The sequence below is a fragment of the Rhineura floridana genome, chromosome 4 (assembly GCF_030035675.1).
Source record: "Rhineura floridana isolate rRhiFlo1 chromosome 4, rRhiFlo1.hap2, whole genome shotgun sequence".
NCBI lineage: Eukaryota > Metazoa > Chordata > Lepidosauria > Squamata > Rhineuridae > Rhineura > Rhineura floridana.
Genome location: NC_084483.1, coordinates 85,655,946 through 85,672,967, shown reverse-complemented (window position 1 = coordinate 85,672,967; position 17,022 = coordinate 85,655,946). Strand labels below are relative to the sequence as shown.

The 17,022-nt window shown below is 40.5% G+C and overlaps 1 protein-coding gene across 5 annotated transcripts in view; it reads right to left on the bottom strand.

Moving 5' to 3' along the window:
* LOC133383234 (uncharacterized) overlaps positions 1-17,022 on the bottom strand; it is a 119,556-nt gene that overhangs the window by 84,017 nt on the left and 18,517 nt on the right. For all 5 annotated transcript variants that reach the window (XM_061623545.1, XM_061623548.1, XM_061623549.1 and 2 more), the window contains exons 7-14: positions 15,774-15,924; positions 10,916-11,073; positions 6,925-7,077; positions 6,329-6,430; positions 4,845-5,000; positions 3,492-3,601; positions 1,800-1,926; positions 1,508-1,711 (exon numbers count right to left, since the gene is read on the bottom strand). In XM_061623545.1, the coding sequence (XP_061479529.1) occupies positions 1,508-1,711; positions 1,800-1,926; positions 3,492-3,601; positions 4,845-5,000; positions 6,329-6,430; positions 6,925-7,077; positions 10,916-11,073; positions 15,774-15,924 (1,161 nt within the window). The remainder of the gene's footprint in view (positions 1-1,507; positions 1,712-1,799; positions 1,927-3,491; positions 3,602-4,844; positions 5,001-6,328; positions 6,431-6,924; positions 7,078-10,915; positions 11,074-15,773; positions 15,925-17,022) is intronic.

Genomic DNA, 17,022 nt, shown 5'->3' with positions numbered 1-17,022 from the left:
AAATTCTTCAGGAGAGCCTCCACCCCTCCTAGGGCCAAAGAGAGGCCTGTGTTTTTAGCTAGTCAGAGAAAAGGCTGGGAACTGGATACATGCAGAGAGGCTGGCTCCCTGCACCATGGCTTTAGGATGCCTCCTGTAAGACTGATGGAAAAGCAAGATCTATTGGACTGCTAATGCTTTGAACCCCTCCATCTTAAGCTCAGGTTGGACACCACAGACTCCGCTAACCTTTTTTCCAAGGAAACCAAACCCTGGGCAAGCACAGGAACCCCTGGAGATCTCTCACCGCTTGGGGATTGGGAAGGCACACAACAATATGTTTTGTACTCAATAAAACAATGAATAAGTATTCAATAAAACGATGCCTTTTCTAACTATATACAGGATCAAGATAGCACTTTCAAGGTCTTAGCAAAGGTATGGAAGAACTTGAGATACAGTAGGGCTGTGGGGGGAGATTCAGTTCTGATTGGCAATGAGACTTTAGGAGTGGAAGCAGTATATACGTTGTGATGGAGAGAGACTAGTGGTCAGAATGTCACCTGTTCCCATGCCAATTATAGAATCTGCAGAAATTTGGGAGTTTACTTAATTAGTGAGAAACAAGTGAAAGTCCCTTATTAGATCATTATTTGTCAGACTGCCATCACATGTACATTACATAGGGTAGCCAGATCTGGAAACACAGTCTGGATAATATAACTTTTACAATATACAAATAGCTTTGCATTTGAACATGACATTTCTGTCTGAATAGGTTTTACATGTTAGTAATAATATGCTAAGATGTAAACATACAGACCACAGGTAGACAGCTGCAGACCAGGAGCCACATTGTGGCCCCAGCCTCCTTTTATGTGGCCCCTGACCGCTCCTGCTCCTTCCATCCCATTAGAGTCCCTTCCTTCCTATCCGCTTCCTTGTTATTTCTAGCTTTTCAAAGTGTTTTTCACTCTTTGCATGTTTCAGCATTGGAAGGGGCAGGTGCCTGCCTAACGTTAATCTGTCTGTTTCAACCTTTGAACAGAGATAAGAAACTGGCAGATAAAAAAACCCTACAGCTTTGTTTCAGATGTGGAACACCCAGATGCACTTCCTCATAAGGCATACGGCACTTATCAGCTTGGATAATACAGCCTGTTGTAAATATAGATGGCTCGTAAGAAAACTGGGAATTCTAACGTTTCTTCCTATACGGCATATTCTCTACAATGCAGGATTTACTCTGTACATAGAAACATAGGAAGCTGCCTGATACTAAGTCAGACCATTGGCCCATCTGGCTCAGTACTATCTACTCCAACTGGCAGTGCCCCCACCCCAGGGTTTCAGGCTGGTGCTTTTTCCATCCCTACCTGGAAACACCAGGAGTTGAACTAGGGACCTTCTGCATGTAAGGCAGATACTCTCCCACTGAGCTGGAATGTCAGTTAACCCTAGTGTTGCATCTAGTTTTATTTATGTGTCTGTCTATGAAGTTATTTTACAAAGTAACCAAATACCTTACCTTATAGTCAGCTGGTGTATAATGCATATAGGAGTGTGAACCAAGACCACCATAGGCACCAATGCCCCCTTTGACTGCGTTTACCCAACAGGAATCTTCAGCAGTTGGGACCAAATGACTAACACTCCAAGCAAGACCTGAGGTGCTGATTGTTAGGGTTCTTTCAACAGATCTGAAGTAGTTGAGGATTCCCAAACAAATTCTCTAGTATAAAGATGATGAAGATGAAATCAAAATATGTTAAAATTTTATTACTTACTGTCTTAATATACACTTGTAATGTTTTTTTTACCTGCAGCTCTCTGATTCGCAAGTGACGCAAATAAAGGAGAGACAAGTAGGCTCCTTTCCTCATGGTAAGATTCTTGCTGCTGGCCTCCATATCCTCATCTAACCCCAGCTGCAAAGTTGTTGTGTAACTATATTTTTTCCCAAGAAGGAGAAATGTAATTAAATCACTGTTCCTCAAAGAGATTTCTAAGTTACATCTAAATTACATATACTCCTTATATTTGCTGTCTAGAAATAAACGTCCTACTGGAATCACTCACATAGAAACCTCTGAAACAGAACAACATTTAGAAGGCAGGGGAGGGGAGAAGAGTATATTTTAGCGCAACCACATTTAAGAGGATGCCAGTGCATATACATATGCATAATCAATCATCTTCTCTATCTACAGAGCCACACGTGTTGGGCAAAAAATAGGCATCTCAGGTGTCAAAAGCCAGGATAAAGGGGAGCATCAAACCCTGTATAGTGAAGTTGCCAGATGTACCTATCCAGGGAGGGAGTTCTACAACTTAAGAGCTGCCACAGAGAATGACCTCGCCTGGGTGACCACCAGCAGCAGCTTCTAATGGATGTGGAACTACCAAGAGGGCCCTCTCTGCTGATCTCAACACCTGAGAGAGTCTGCAGGGAGGAGGCAGTCTCTCAGACTTTGGGGCCTAAGTCATTTGACCTAGAGAAAGAATGAGGATTTTCAGAGTGGCCAAAGTTGCCCAAATTCTGGTGTCTGTGCCAATTATGGGAGAAGAAGAGGAGAAGAAACCTTGAAACCCTACACTTACAGATAGAAAGGAGATTATGGGGAGCCCCATTCCCTGGCATCAAGTGAGTGGAGATGCTGCAATCCTATGATTACCTATTGAATGATACATAGCAGGGCTATGGCAGCAGAGAGGACTATTGCAGGAGTGAGTATACACAAGAGACAGGATTGTGTGAGACTGTCCTTTGATCATCATCACCAAACGTCAAATGGAAAGTATCAAAGGAGTGGGACAAACTCATGGTATGGACTTTGTGAACAACCCTGGTACATCTCTCTGTGGTCACCTATGCTTACAATAATAAACACACATATAAATCTGTAAACACAATCTACCAGTGAGGCACAATGAGGGATTCAGAGTTTCTGCTGTACTCAGTTAAATCTCTCTCTCTCTCTCTCTCTCTCTCTCTCTCTCACACACACACACACACACACACACACACACACACATACACACTTTATGAATTCACATAATACATATTGGGCAGAATCCAACATTGTGCAAGTGGGGCTTCATCTTCCTCTCCTCCCTCCTACACCTTCAGTACATCTCAAAAAGAACTACGGTACTCTAAGGGTCCCATAACCCTCCAGAATAGATTTTGAGGGCATGCGGGAGATTGCAGGGGGGAAAGTAAGGTGAAAGTCCTGTTGTGTGAGCAGACGTCTGTTCTGTTTGTGCACAGTGTAATGATCGAGTTTATAATTTAGAGACATTCTTTTAGTATTAAGAAGTAGTTAATTTGAGGATTTGCCCTAGAGTCACATGATCCAGACCATTCCAAAGGCCTACAAGTTGCTGCATAAGATTGCCTCAGAGGTGCTGAAGAATTAAGTTGTTTCAAGCCATTCCTCATTGGATGTGCCCCATTCATTTTTAGCATGAAAAATAACCACCACACAGAGAAACAGCACTGTTTATTTCACCTTGTCTCTTTCTTCTTTCTTGAAAAAGTGGAACCCTTGTTAAAGTTGACATTTTCCATATCCTTCCCACTGATTGCCATAGTAGGAATATCATCCTCAATGCTTTGTTCCTGCCCATATTGAAGGACTAATTATTATTGTGTGGACAAGCACACACAAAGATGTTCATTTTCAAGTTTTATGTAATTATGAAATTATGAACAAGGGAATCCTTACATCATAGCCCATTTCTCTTGCTATCTGAACAACCTGTGACCTACCAAAATGACAAGCTGAACAGCAATATTTGGCGATGGTTCCACCAGAACCTAGAGATAAATCTTTGCTGCCTACTAAGGACTACAAAACAGAAGAATTATCAACCTCTTGGTAAATATTAGTGGATTTCTCTATTCCATTCTATTACTGTCTAATGGAATCCCTCCTCCATACATTCTGATCTATATGTTTTCTGGTTTAACTTGGGAAATTTCTAAAATTAATTCTGGAATTTGTCCATGTACCATTTGCTGTCATGTTACAGTTGTGTCTTCCTACCCCCCTTACTAGTTCCTGATGTACACCAGCACTTACACATGTTGATATGAGTCCAAAAAGGAATGTTGATGTGATCACACAAGTACATCAGGATTCTTTTTGGACTGTGACTTAATGCGCTAGTGTACATTGATAAGTGGTAAAGAAACAGTCACAAACTGAATATTAGAGCAAACATTCACAGCGGCATGAACAAAGCCCTAGAAATTTAAAAATGGAAGAATGATCAAGTGCTAATGCATCAGGATTGCTCCTGAAAGAAGGTCAGGTGATTTTAAGTTATGTGAAGCAGACCTAGCTCTGCTCTGTGATTTTTAGCTGATTCTAACAAGAGTATTATGCTTGCTCCTGTTTGGATTTTCACAATCTGCAATCAATTTAAAAGCAGAATGAGAAACTCTTACATTGCAGAAGCCACCAAAGAACTAAGTAGCAACTGGTGTTGGGTATATCTGAAATACAGACCATGCAGGACTCAGATTGAGATATCCGTCATATATGCATCCCAAATGATACAATTAGCTTTCATGCACTCAGTCCCGATAGCCACTGGATGATAATCTTACTGTCATGACTTACATAGTTGCATGACTATCTGCAGTGACAATAAGACAAGAATTTGTTGGGGGCATTTTATCACATCAAATTATTATGAAGCAAAATACAAGTTGTAACAAAATAAGCAAAGACAGCAAATTCAAGGCAGTCAAATGGGGGCTCAGTCACAACATAATATTGGTCATTCCAAAAGAAAATGTGCATAATCCCTATAGATACACACACAAACTTCAGTTTATAAAATCCTCTTCATATTACCTGATGGAGTTTGGGGTTGTGATAAATCTTGTTCCAAATTTGATCATATTGTTGTGAATTAAAAGAAGTTGTGAAAGTGGATGTCATCAACTTTGGCTCTAGTACTGCTTCTGCTTGCTCCTGAAGAAGCTCCATCACCCGCTCCAGACTGGAAATCTAATTTGTCACAGCAAGATATTTCAATTTGAGCAAAACCAAAAGGCACAATTCGAATAATAGAGACTAGGGGAAGGGGCCAGCTGTGTGTCCTCGTAATCTGGCAGGTTTTTCTTCTTCTCCCAGCAAAACACATGGTTGCAAATGAACTATCCCTAGATAGGAATACTGAGGGGGAAATTTTACTTTATTTACAGGATCAGTTCATCTTCCCAATGCCGCTCATAGCTTGATGAGCAGAAAGGTGGGCACTATTCTGGATGTCTTTTGCAGGGGTAGCCAACATGGTGCTGTCCAGATGTTGTTGGACTACATAGGAACATAAGAAGCTGCCTTATACTATTGGTCCATCTAACTCATTATTGTTTACACTGACTGGCAGTCTCTCCAGGCCTTCAGACAGGGAATCTTTCCCAGCCCTACCTGGAGATGCCAGGGATTGATCCTGTGATCTTCTGCATGCAAAGCAGATGGTGTACGACTGAACTACTACAGTTCCCATAATCTCCGACCATTGGCTGACGGGAGTTGTAGTCCAACAATATCTGGAAGACACCAGTTTGGGTAACTCTACCTTATAGTATTAAGGGACATTCCATTTCAGGACCTTCCACTCAAAATGGATGCTAGTAACAGAATGGGAAAGAAACCCACAGGAAGCAGCTTCAATACTGGAGCACCTAGAAAACAAGTTATTGAAGGAAAAGCTGAAGAGGTAAGGAAGTTGTTTGTCTTGTACACTGAGGATAGGACAAAAGAAATCCACAATGGGCTAGAACCTCACTGTTAAGTGAAATCAGTGGGACTCAGCCAAGCCAATTCATGATTAACTTCTCCCATTGATATCAATGGAATCCATCCATGTTTATCTAACTTAGTCTGGATCCAAGTGAACGCCTTGCAGTTTCAGGAACGGCAAATAAGATTAAACACCAACACAAGAGTATTTCAGGAAAACTACAAGTTGCATGGAGAAAATGTGAAAAGTAAAGTTCATGATGTGCTGAGTAAAAATAGGATTTGGAAGAAGTGGCTGTGAAATCCTTTTCCTGTTAATGCTTTTAGATATATTTTAACTTCATCATGATGCTCCCGAAGTAATTTTGAGTCATTGAAAGTAGAATAGGTATCTTGATATACACTCTTTGTTTATCTGAGACAGCTTAGGTTTGATACAAGTGGATAAAGTCATAAATATACCAAAAACCTTGAGTCCCAGTTCTGGGGGAAAGATGAGATATAAATAAACAAAATAAATAAATGATAAAAATCTCAAAATATGAAAAATGGAAGGAAAAAAAAACCCGTTACTCAGCTCTATTAATTACCTCTAAAAGCTTTGACTGAATCTGCAGCAGTTCGTCTACTTTTTTCCATTGCTTCAGTTTCATGAACAGTTTTTGCTGCCATGGATCTTGGTGAGGTTTAATCTGCTTGTCCATATAAAAAATGCATAAGGAAAAAAGATATGTAAGGAGTATGGTACATCAAGAAAATATATTCCTTGTCCTAATCCAGCAAGGGTGATGGGGACATGAAGGAAAAAACTAGCACCAGGCACATTTGGGCTTGATCCATCCAGGTGTGCCATGCAGAATGAATGTGTGCAAAGATCTCCCTATCTGTTTGCTCCACAGCTGATCAGTACTGCTGGTAGAGCAATGGGGAAGCAAAGAATCCAGGCCACTACTCTTCTCAAATCTCCAATCAGCTGTCAAAGGCAGCAGCCAATCATATGTTTTGTGTGCATGTATCTGCTCACACCCTGTTTCTGCATGATGGCCTCTGGATCAAGACCAATAAATCCACTTCTACTACTATATAGGGGTTTGCTACTGAGAAGCTGGGAAGTCAGAGGCACAAAAGCAGTTTGCTGTAGCTTGACAGGCAATTTATCAAACACCCAATGCAGTTTTTTTTTTACCTTGATAAAAGAAATCCAGTTGGCTCTTTTTTTCACAGTCATGTTGGGGCCCACCATGCCCCAGGCTTCCGATCCAGGCATTCCAGCATCATAAACAGGAAATGTTCTCATTGTCTGTTGTTTATTGAAAATGCTTCTAAACTCATGCATGACCTAAGGACCTCAGGGAAAAGATGCCCATCAAATTAGCATAGCTTTCCACTGAGTGCTGCAGAATAGCTAACTATTGGTTGTATTCAGAGTAGACCCACTGAAATTAATTAACCTAATTTAGTCATATTCATTAACTTCAATAGATCTACTCTGAGTAGGACTACAATTGAATACCATCCATTATTACCATGTTAGATAGTTCGTGGAGAGTTTTGTTCATTGCATCATCTTTATAAAGAATCCAGAAAAATCTATTTGCACTTCATTGAAAGCACTGAATTTCTGTTGAGTTTAAGTATAATTAAACCCCATTTTAATTTTTCTGGATTTTGCCCCATATTCCTAACTGTTACTTTGGGGGATCACAAAATAAATAAATAAATAGGCAAGCAAGCAAGCAAAATGAGATATTCAGAAGGGAGATCATTATAGACTTTGCTGATTTCAGAGTAAATGATTGTTTGAACTGTTTAACTTTTAGCTATGGACTTCCAGCAGATAGAGAGGGTGAAAACAGAGATTATTCCATTGAACAGGACAGAAAGTTGTTCTGTAACTACATGAAGCAAGTTGTAAAAGGGCACTGCCTGCTGAAGGTATTAATGATTGCTCCTGTTCAGGAGTCAAGTCAGCCTGCAACAGAAGACTGGCAGTCTGTTTGGGGATTGCAGACAGCACCTTTTTTCCTTCCCTCCTCCCTGAGACCTTCCCCTATAGCAGTGATTCTCAAATGGTGCGCCCAGGGACACTGGTGCGCCCTAAGAGGTGGCTAGGTGTGCCTCAAATATTATGAAAGTATATTTTAAAAATGAGAAGAAACCCATTTGTATAGGTAAGCAATAGTTTTCTATAGTTTACGTTATTTTTATTCATAGTTTAAAATATATTAATATATTTTTAATTTTGTACATGAACTGTGCCAGAAATTTTTTATATATTTTACAGTGCGCCGCGAACCAAAAACGTTTGAGAACCACTGCCCTATAGAGAACTTGAAGAAACAAATATGGGACTGGCTGCAAACTCTAAATATGAGTATTTGATTACTCTATAGCAAAGAAGGATGTGTTCTGGAGGAGGGATTGTCAATGTGATACCCACAGATACACATGTGCCTACAAATGCCTTCCCTCACACTTGCACGGTCCCATCTTTCTGCTGCTGAAATTAGACTTTTTTGGGGAAAGTCTTTTATAGCCAATAGAAAGGTTTTTTCAAGTCTAATTGCAGTTGGGTGGGTTGATTTGGGGAGAGGAGGTCACATCTGGGATGGGTTTGTTGTGAGTCATGCTGGTGGCCCTCCTGGAGATATCAGCTGGGAAGGGAAGGTTAGGTTTTGCCCCTCCAGCTGCAAATCACCCCCTCCCCCAATTAGGATTAAAAAAAGGAACAACACTGTTGTCAAGCCTCACTGCTGGTGGGGGGGAGGGGGAGAATAAGTTTGTGGGTGTCCAGAAGCAGCTCACAGGATGGGATGGAGCTGCTACACTATCTCTCCAGTAGGTGGGTCACTGTTGCATACTGAAAGGAGGAGCAGCGAGGCAGTGGGGGGGGGGTTGGCACAGAACAGTCTGGCACCATACTTCAACCCTCTCTCTTTCTCTCAGTAAACAACAGTAGGCCACCTGCTGAGAAGCTGGCATAGTGGCCCTGCTCCACCTGGCAAGCTGCTTCTGCATGCATGTGCGGTTGCCAGGTGCACATGCATGTGGCCTGTGCACATGCTTGCTTTAGGTGTGTGCATATATGTGTGCATGTGCATAGTGCCTCTAACTTGTTTCTTTGGTTTGCAGATGTGCCCATGGGCCCAAAAGATTGGTGACCCCTAAGATTAGCACAAGCATCACCCTTGTGTAATGGTGCGAAAGGAGTTTTTTTAACCATATGCCGGGCAGTCACCCAACCCTAATTCTACCTTCCAGGATGCTTATCATAAGCTTTTAGGAGCCTGGGGAGGCTAATTTTCATTCTCCAGTTGCCCTCCATTTCCCTTCCCCCTGACCCTGGACATCCTAATATTGTGCATCTCAGCTACTCCTCAAACACTGATTTGATTGATGGACTTGCAACGTCTATCTAACCTCTGTTCTCTTTAGACCGCATTTCCCCCCTCCTGTGGAACAGGCGTGAGTACTGACTATAGAAAACGATGGAGAAATCCAGAATCTTAGGGTAGAAACACACTCACTGTTCTATCGGTTCCAATGTGTCTCCACCTCTCTTCTAAAAATGGGCACACAATACTAGTCAAATCCCGCCCCTTTTTACTCTACAACCTGGTGGGAGCAGCGTTAGTGCATTTTAAAAAATTCGCATTCAAAGAGATTTCACAACTGATTGGCAGATCAACCTGTTCCCCCTCCAGCTGTGGCTAATAGAAACGCTGTGCTCTGGTGATTAGTGTGTTCACAGCCTTAGCATGCCTGGAACTGACCAGCAATGTGTCCCATGACTTTCCCCTCAACAAAAGGAGGAATTCCTATCTGTGGTACTCAATGTGAAATCAGAAATTCTCTCTACACTACTGCAGATGATCTTGGAGGTCACTGATTCATAGGGTCGCCATAAGTCGTAATCAACTTGAAGGGACATAAAAACAAAACTGCACTCAACAATGTAAGTTTGCTATTTGAGAAAACAGTGATGAAATTTGTGCCTTATGAAGACTAGGATACCGTATTAGCATTGTACTAGGGGAGTCCACTGAATCACTTATTCCAAGTAGACAATATGAAATCACTTGAGTCATGGAGAATGTGTACAGCTTCTGAAGTGATACAGCACCACTCCAAACTACTTACTGAGGAGAGTCATTACACAATTTCAAGGGCACTTTTGTTGGGGTCCACCTCATGACTGGAAAGTCCCTCAAATGATTGTTTGTTGAAAGCATTAATTGATAGAAAAAGAGCACCTATTCCTTCTCAGGGAGGCTTGGCTGGCACCATTTTTGAAGACATTTCAGTGCAAGATGAAAGACTTTTTGTTCATCCAGGCCTTTTAAATAATTTAGATAGTTTAGGCTCTATTTAAAATTAGTTTGTAATTTGGGGGGGTTCAACAAATTCTCTTTTGTTGGGTTAATGTAGGTATACCCTTTTAATGGTTTTGTTTTACTTGTTTTTCAGTAATTTTTCCACTTATTTATTTTAAGTATCCAAGTGAAACAAAAATGTTGATTTTTTTCAGCCCAGATTGACTCCACTAGAAATGCCAACATCGACTCCATTAGAAAGATGTCCAAATTATGTGAAAAGCTAATAAGTATTATCCGCTCTGGGGACCCTAATGTGACACCTATGAACACCACAGCACCCTCAGATGCCCTCCATTGGTGCCTGGCAAAGTCTCTGGACCTCCCAAGTTATTTTCTTAAAGAGGGCTCTTAATTGTTGCAGGGGTCGTCTGCTTTTTTGCCTATTTTTTATTTGTCTTAAGGTATGTGTAGGAGTTTTGCCTGTTTGCTGGGATGGGTGGGAATTCTGAGTATTGTCAGATTTTCTTCTGTGAAGTGGATTTTTTTTGTGCCCACAACACTCTCTTTGATTTCCAAGTGTAACAGAGACCCAAGAGGCTTGGGCACCACACCTAGCTTATGCATGTCCAGTGTTTTCATATCTTGCCTGCTTGAAGCATGTATGCCTGCATGGTAAATAGAAAACAGCAAGATTGGAATAGGATATTCGAGAAATGCAATGCATAGGCAGAAAACGGAAAAAGGGGAAATCTGAATTGGTTTCATTCAGGACTGACTGAGTCACATGCGGCACTAAACACTACTGCTGCATCCCATCAGCATATATATTATACATCAATATAAAAGCACCAATTTTATCACCATAGAAAAAAGTTCCATCTCGTTAGCAGAATGCTTCAGTTCTTCCACATCATAGCCGATACGAAAATGAGAAAGTAAAAATGTGAGTTGAGGCTTCAGTTCTTCAATTTCTGCAGAGTGTTGGGGTAGTGCAGAGGTGGTATGCCTTGATGGGAATCCTGTAAGAGGGAAGAACAACTGAAAATATGTGTAAGTATAAACCAAAACTTTAGTTATGCTGCTAGCTGGCCTTCAGATGAAGTTATGTTCATGGTGGCATCTTTATTTTATTTTTACCTAAACTCTAGGGGTTAGGCAAACCTCATATTTTTAACCTTTGTAAGTATGCTGATAGCCTCTAATATTTGGTCTCATTTGCTCTCATTAAGAATACTCTCTTGAGTATTGAGTTGAGAGTTTACTTTGCAAATTTTTTTAAAAAAATTCTAATAATTTTGTGTATTTTAACTATTAATTTGCCTGATAGGAGACACCACTGAATTATTAGCAGTTCACAGAATCTGCAAACTGGTTTGAAAAAAGTTGTTTTCATGTGTAATATGTAAATTGGGACAATTAAAATTACAGTAGACCCCCGAGAAAGACTGGGATAGTCGAAATGCATATGGTCAGTTATATATGAATGTGTGTTCTGAATGGGCAGGTAGTTAGCCTAAAATTATAAGTAAAAGCATACATAATACAGCTGCTGCAAAAGTCTTGAATGCATGAGGCTGAAGTAAGTTACTAGTTCCCAGTTCCTTACTCATGTGACAGTTTGAAACAGAGTTCAATAAGAAGACTTAAAAAAAGAACTGAGATTTATATGCCTCTTCATCCCAAAATAAGCTTTGGCACATCTTATATTACATACTTCCACTGGGGAGGCTGCCTCATTCACGAACCACATTTCTCCACAATCAAAACTATTTTTGTACAATATTCATGAATGTGCAAATGACCCCAGATGACAATTGCAACATCACGATGTTTGACAATATCTTGCACCAAAATAAAATGTCAGGACAGATATGACTATGTCATCTCATCGAGGACACTCCCTTAAATGTATGGGTGTATGTTTTGTAGTGGCCCAAAGCTTCTTATGAGGTTCACATGCCCCAGTTCCATATTTGTATCTGGGGTCATCACATATTATCAAGTGCTGGGCAAAAAACAGCTTTGACCTTTGAGAATTATTGCGATTCTTGAAGAGAGACTCCCTGTAATTTAGTTTATATTTATTTATAAAAAGTATTTGTATACTGCCACATCATAAAATAATGGGGTGGTGTACAACATAAAACACCATTAAAAACAATAGAGATAATCATTAAAGTGACTGGCTAAAAAAAAAACACTACAAAGACCTGTCAGCGTAAAGCTGTATGTTACAGAGATAAATGGTGAGCCAACATTTGATTTTGAGTTGTAGGGGCATGTAAAGGTTCAGTTCCTTATTAAAGTGATTGTGATGAGCTCTGTTTCACACTGTACTAATAGAGCTTGGAAAATAGTAATCAGCTTCAGTCACATGCCTTCAAGACATTTGCAGCAGCCCTTCTGTGTACCCCCCCCCAAATTATACAATTTTTATATCTGAAAATTAGGTACAATTTCAGACCACTGACTGAATGGCCAGTTGTTGTGCCAGGCAGATTGCCATCTCCCAAACATTAGCTTCCATAAATAACATCTTCTCACCATTTTGGGCCAATAACAAGGAATCTCTCTGGGTATTTGATGAGATAACCATAAGAGTTTGGGAGGGCTGACACAACCCATCTTCCCCAGCTAAAAAGAGAGAGGCAGTCTGTGTGTGAAGAAAAAGCATTTGGGGTAGTTTTGCAAGAGAGAGAATGTGGAGAGCTCTTGGCTGAAGACGCCTCGTGGCACAGGCGCTCTCTCTCCCTCTCTGGGGGTCTAAAGTGGGGTATAGAGGATTTGCTGTATGCTGTTTGCATTACTTGTATAGTTGGAAATGAATGGATATGGCTATGACATAAAGTTTCCAGTGCTCTTTTCTCCAAAGGAAAGCAAATCCTGGGCTGCTTCTGGGCAAAGCGTATATCAAACAACTGTGCCAATTTGTTTACACAAAATTCGTGCAGAGGTTATACACTTTTGCTGTCAAGTGGATGTTATCCTGCACTTTCCACTGCTGTCTTCTATCACTTTTCTTACTGCAAAAGATCTTGGGGGTTTTTTTTGGGGGGGAGCACAAGAACACTCTTTACCCTTTGCTATTTATTGCAATGTACCCACCTTCTCTGTGGTGGGTTATAAAGGTGCACTTGTACTGTGCAAAGAGGATATACCGGCATCTACCAAAATGCATGAGATCTGCACAAAAGTGCGACAGTCTAGAAGTGCCCCTGGGACTTCTTACTACTTGGAGACAGCTGAGAGCAAACAATAGTGCATGTTCACTGCCTGATTCCAGTAGCAAAGACCCAGATCTCATTAAGTCACTGGCAATTCTCCTTTTGACTTTATTGGACTCAAAATTTTAACCTAGACATTAACAATAGCCTTCCACTATCCAAAACTTAGGGCTGTTTACATATGTTCTACACAGAAAGCACTTCCAGACAGCAACAAGCATGAATCTAGTTTAGGGATCACCACATGTAATGATTCTATATGCTGCTTGTTGTTGCTATGTGACTTCAAGTCGATTTCGACTTATGGCAACCCTATGAATCGTGACCTTTTATAGCATCTGTTATAAACTACCCTGTTCAGATCTTGTAAGTTCAGGTCTGTGGCTTCCTTTATGGAATCAATCCATCTCTTGTTTGGTCTTCCTCTTTTTCTACTCCCTTCTGTTTTTCCCAGCATTATTTTCTTTTCTAGTGAGTCCTGTCTTCTCATTATGTGTCCAAAGTATGATAGCCTCAGTTTAATCATTTCAGCTTCTAATGATAGTTCTTGTTTAATTTGTTCTAACACCCAATTATTTGTCTTTTTCGCAGTCCATGGTATATGCAAAACTCTCCTCCAACACCACATTTCAAATGACTTGATTCTTCTCTTATCTGCTTTTTTGACTGTCCAATTTTCACATCCAGATCGGGAATACCATGGTTTCAATGATCCTGATTTCAGTGTTCAGTGATACATCCTTGCATCTGAGGACCTCTTACCATGAAAACCCTATGCATAGGGTATCTATATGCTGTGGACCTCAAATTATTGCTGGATTACCAGTTCCCATCAGTGCCATCCAGCAGAGCCAACAATCAGAAATTATAGGTGCTCAGCAGTCCAACAACAAATATCTCACAGGTTCCCTAGCTAGAGATGTGAAGGCCTGGAAAAAAAACCTGGAAAAAAATCTGGGGAAAAAACATTTTCTCCAAATGTCTCCATTTTTTCTGAAAAATTGGGGGGGGGGTGCTTCCCCAAAGTTTCCAGGTTTCTTTCTCAGCCTTCACATCTCTGTCTCTATCTCTGACATACAATCACTAGCTCCTATATTTTCCTTTTACACAAAAGTGTTTTCCATGTTAGAAATACATAATGAGTAAAAGGAACCCTTAGTTATTCACTCATATTTATTTGTCTGTCTGTCTTCCATGCAGCCTGGTCAAGCAAAACAGCATTCCTGCTTATAGGGACCAGTAGTGTAGTGGCAAATTCAGAAGTGCAGGGTCCCTTTTTTGATGCAGGGATGAGAATGAGATCCTTGTTAATGCCTTCTCTTAGGAGCCAATAAGCATGAAAGGGAACAGTGTTAGCTACTGAGAAGACTTTTCTCAATGGCTGGCTCATCTCCTTTCACTCTGATTGGCTCCAATCAGCAGGAAAGGTCAAGGAAGCATGCTAGAAGATTTTTCTCAGTGGCTAAGACACCTCCCTTTCATGCTCACAGGATGCTGGAGACATAGGGACCTTGCTGGGACCCTGCTCCCAAAAAAGTAAAGGGTCTAAGACCCCCCAAGACTGTGGATGACTACAGCCCTGATGCGGATCTGCAAGTACCCAAATCTTTTGGATTTTCCGCACAAAAAGACCATTCCTCCTCACCTCCAATTGTTTCTGTTCTTGAAAAGAAACTTCTTTTGAGATACTTTTTCAAGTTATACTTCCAATCCCAAATATAATTATACCACACAGATGTCCTTTACCCATCAGTTTATTGACACACCTAGAATTTTAATCACTATTCAACAACTTGCTAAAGTTCAATAAGACTCTTGAGGATTTGTAGAGTTATATGTAATCTAATTTATTATTTCACTGCTTGGCAGTAATGGGCCATCTGTGTTCCTATTCTACACTTTACTGTATCCTTGCTTTTAATGGTTTGCTTAATCATTTTTCTGTTTAATCTATCTAGCTTAGATCTATACAGCAGATGAAGCTGAAGATTTTATTTAATATAATACTGTAAAACAAATGGTCCTGGATAAAGCATTACTGAAAGTAAACAGCAAAGAAGCAAATCACCTTGATTAACTTTCTGTCTCCATAAAAGCCCATTTTCCTTCACAATAAATACCCAGATGCAGACTGAGTAGTCTATATATTCCCACCTGGCTACTATCCTGAAATGACCTTGGCTTGGATCGAAAAGTTGAGCAACTGGAAATATGATACCATCTGCCCTTGCTGCTGCTCAAATTGTCTCTTATAGGAGACTGTGATGTTTGCACAGCCTCATTCCATACATCAGCCACAATTAGGAATGGATACAAATAGGAGGGAAACTGCATTTCCCCCAGCATCAATACAGCAGTTTGCATGCTTGGAAAATGCAATATCCCTGCAACCTGGGAGAAGATATATAGACGACATGTAACAACCATGCAACTAATTGTGCACTGCTACATTGAACAGAGAAGCCCTAAGGCATGCAAGTGTTATTCCTTCTTACCACCTCTTGCTGATATGTTAGGGTAGACAGAGAGCTGAATACTGGGAGACAAGAATTCAGTTTTGCCAAGAGCTCTGCATTTATCCCCATCACCCCAGACAGGATGTCTGTCAGTCTCCTCTCTATGAGAGACAGGCAAGTACTGGAGCACCTACAGATATGAACACATTTTGCATTATGTACATGTATTCAAAGCACACGTGGGATAAAGAAGCAAATACAAATATTGCTGAGAACACTTAAACCAAAGTTGCTTTCCCCCATAGAAGTAGAAGTATTTGGGATTTCTGGCCTTTTCTTTCCTCAGGGGAAATTCTGAAACATGATGGTATTCTGAGCATGTTTCTACACAGACATCTAAAGGAGGTGGTATGGGGTTGTATTCAACTAAGTCCTATTCAGAGTACAGCCACTGAAATTAATGAACCCAAGTTAGTCATGTCTATTAACTTCAATCGGTTTACTCTGAGTAGGACTAACATTGAATACCACCCATAGGATCTACTGGACTTTGCTGCTTCTGCAAATGTTGTCTGCTACTTGCTATTCATGTGAATAGCAGAACACATCACATACTGTTGTTGTCCAAAAGAAGGTCAGAGAACATTTCATGTGAGCTGATATAGCTGTATTATATATGGAGCAAAGGGGTTTGTACCTGGTGTGGGCCTTCCTGATCCAGCTACTAAAATAACTCTGAATCCGGTGTGTGGACTCCATACAAAATTCCCTGTAGACTCCTGTCAGTTCAGTGTGGATAAGCAACAACCATCTCATCCCTGCTATCCAAATTGAGGAAGTGGGGATTTTATACTTTTACACTTTGGTTAGGGAAGCGCTATAACTTTATGTAGTGAGCAAAGTTGCACAGTGTGCATGTAAAAGTAGTCTTGTAACACCTTAATAGACAAAGGCGGCAATCCTAGCCACATTTACCTGGGAGTAAGCCCAACTGACTTCTGAGTAGACATGGTTACACTGTCACACATTTATTTTGGCATAACCTTTCATGGAGTAGAGAAGGTCTGATGAAGTGGACTCCAGTGCACAAAAGCTTATGTCAGAATAAATGAGTTAAGTCTTGAAAGGTGCTACAAGACTCTTGAATAACTGACATATAAGCCGATTAAAATATGTTTTTTTTTAAGTTCAATTTATTTCCTATTGCTATCCCCACTCTAGAATAAATACTCAGTCCTTTATGTGAAGCCTACACTTGGCATATTGCAAGTGGGGAAGAACATCCTTC